Here is a 3071-nt window from a genome sequence, read left to right on the forward strand (position 1 = left end):
GAGGAGGTGTTTTTTTTTTCTTTTCTCTGTAACGAAATGATGTCCAATTAAACTGAAACTGAACTCTGGCAGAGGAGAGTGGGACACGCTGGGACGGAAAGAATAAAAGAGACTTTTTCGGAGTCAAAATGAGGGGAAAATTTTTTTTTAAAGAATAATTTAGGGATTTTAGGGGAAGTAGATGGAGGAGGCTGATTAAAGTGAAAGTCAACAAAAAAAGGATTTAAGGCAACAGACTTTTTAAGCTTTAAAGTTTTTTTTCCAAAGGTTACTTAGGAGGCGCTTGGTCTTTGGGGTCGTCCGCTGGTCTGATCGGTGCAGAGAGGATATCCAGATATATATGGCTATTATTTTCTCTTACATTAACTTTTAACCAAATGAAAACTGAAACAGAGGTCATAGCGCCCTCACTCATTATTACTAACAATCCTCTGTTAATATTCCAAGCTACTACAATATGTTTGAATTATTCTGAGGTCACTGAAGTCTATCATGACCATACTATCATTGGTTAATATTTACTATTAACCAACCACTGTTTTATTTTTATTTTTAAATGTGTTCCTCCAGTAGGTGGCAGTAATGCAACTCAAAGGATATAGGTCTGCTGCACTGGAGGCCTTACAGCCCACACAGTCGACTGAATAAATCATTTGAGCAGAAAATCACACACACAAAAAAAAACATAACAAAACAAAACAAAAAAAAAAAAAAAACCCAGAAAACTACAAAACTTTTTTTTATGCACGTCTGTCTAAACTCCTGCCACACAGACCTCACGTCCTCATCTATAGGAAAGCTTGACATGAGGGCAACATAACCAGAGAACAAGTGAAGGGTAAAAAGCTGTCAAGAAATAAAAAGGAAAGTTGATGAGAAGATAATGGAAATGTATCAGAGATATTCATAGATGTTGTGTTTCTGTGGTGGGAAGTAAAAGAAGAAGACCAGGCTGTTGTTAAACCACAGTTAGTACGACAAAGTCTTGTTGTGTTTTAAAACAGAACAGAAAGAATCCTTTCAGTTAGCACGGATTCTTAGGAAAAGATGTTAAAAAAACGACAGATCTGGATTTGAGTGAGAGTTAAAGGAACTGTCTGTGTTATTTAAATCTATGTTATTGGTCACACTGGGGTCAGTGCAGACGCCGCGGAGGCCGAGGGTTGTTACCTGCTTAGGGATCTTCCAAGGAGAATAGTGACCTGCAATGTTGAAAAGACAAAAGAACAAATGATTCAAAAAGAAAATGGAACAAGGGCATGAAAAAAAAAGGGAGGTTTCAATTAGAACTTTGGAAAAAGGGACGTCTGAGGATAATAGAATTAAGAAGACTAAAGAAAGAAAAAAAATGCGTAAAAGCATAAAAAAGTCACTCATAAAAATGCACAAAAAACACTGCTGGAAAAGACAATTATTGAAATGTAACATAGAAGCAGCGTAAAAAAACAAAAATATTGAGAGAACGCTGCTGGAAAAGACAATTATTGAAATGTATCTTTGTTGAAGTTTAAAATTAAAAACGGTAGAAGAAGAAATATATAGATATATATAGATATAGTTTAATATATAGTAGTATATATACCATATTTTCTGGACTATAAGTCGCTCCAGGGTATAAGCTGTACCAGCCAAAAAATGCATAATTTAGACGAAAAAAACACATATGTCAATCCAGCGTATCAGGCGCACAAGTGCCCTCTAGTGTACTCCTTTGGAGTTTCCAACACACACTATAATAAAACACTGCTTTAATACCCTTAGAGACAACCTTTAGCAAACTTTGGGTCATTTGCTAGCTAGCCATTTCCTAGCCACTCTACTCATTTTGTGTCGTGTTGCACAAATACTTTCCCATCTAAACATAGCTTCTCTACTGTCTCTCTACTCAATCTACTGCAACTCTCTCTTCTCTGAGAAGCTCCAGACAAGTCCAGACATATGGTGGGATCAAACTATGGGGTGAGTACTACTTGACGTTTGTGCCAAATTTCACAATCTGGACCTGGATGTTTTCAAGGCAGAATAAGCTAATTAAAGTTTTAAAGATCAGCTAAGTCATGACGGCTTTCCAAATGCTTGATAACAAGTTTACAACCACAATACAAAATACACCAAAGCAGTTTGTTCTTTAAACCAACACCAAACAAAGAAACAACACCAGAAACAGTGTTGGAACAAGAATAAGAAACCAAACAGGGAGCGAGCGTTCTGACTCCTTTTCATCACAAAGGTGGTCCTTTTAATGAAAAGCCAAAATTGGAGGCGGTGTTTAGACAGAGGGGAACATCATCCTGAGTAAGGGCCAATTTAAAGTTTCTGCATGTCTCCAGAGACGCGCCGTTCTGACTGATGAAAGCAACACCGTTTGCCTGAGATCCAGCCACTCTATATAAAAGATTAACGTCCTCCCAGAGTCTTGTTTTACGTGCCAACCTGAAAAAGTCTTTGTTGCAGTACCATATCTATCCAGCAGGGCCTCTGTTCTTTATGCGGACTGGAAAACCGTCATCTTTCACAGGGATTTATTTTTATAGGTTTAAGCAGAGGCAGCTAGACATGAGGTGGAAAAGCATGAAAATGGAAATTGGGTGTACAAAAAAAAAAAAAAAAAACCTTAAATTTGAGCTTGGAAAAGTGCACGACTTCTGTGAAAACCTAGTCACCAATGCAGAGAAGGACACCAAGACGTCTGAGGAAGCTTTGAGAAGCAGGACTGAACTGGCAGAAAACCAAAGGAGAAGACGAAGGATGGCAAAAGAAGTGAGGGAGGAAGAAAAACATGAGAGAAATAAGAGAGAGAGAGAGAGAAGGAAAAGGAGAGAGGAGCTGCATCTCTCATCCATAAACAGTTGAATTCCTTCTCTTAAAAAAACCTCCTCTTCCATTTGAATGACTGATATCTAATGAGATAACGTTCCCATCTGTGACTATTTGCTAGTTGACTGTTAACGTTAACTGATTCAAATCAAACAGGTCAGCTCTCCTTCCTAGAAGATTGTTAGTCTCTCATCAAGACTTTCTGCCTTGATTTCTACCCTCCAGTCAGTGCAGCTGCAGTTAAAGCTCAGCTG

The 3071-nt window shown here is 38.0% G+C and overlaps 1 protein-coding gene across 2 annotated transcripts in view; it reads right to left on the bottom strand.

Moving 5' to 3' along the window:
• Positions 1 to 3071, bottom strand: part of magi2a (membrane associated guanylate kinase, WW and PDZ domain containing 2a) — a 182427-nt gene that overhangs the window by 24735 nt on the left and 154621 nt on the right. For both annotated transcript variants that reach the window (XM_025057380.1, XM_017034357.2), the window contains exon 11: positions 1171 to 1202. In XM_025057380.1, the coding sequence (XP_024913148.1) occupies positions 1171 to 1202 (32 nt within the window). The remainder of the gene's footprint in view (positions 1 to 1170; positions 1203 to 3071) is intronic.

This window comes from Cynoglossus semilaevis, chromosome 8 (assembly GCF_000523025.1).
Source record: "Cynoglossus semilaevis isolate Cse_v1.0 chromosome 8, Cse_v1.0, whole genome shotgun sequence".
In the NCBI taxonomy this organism is placed as follows: domain Eukaryota; kingdom Metazoa; phylum Chordata; class Actinopteri; order Pleuronectiformes; family Cynoglossidae; genus Cynoglossus; species Cynoglossus semilaevis.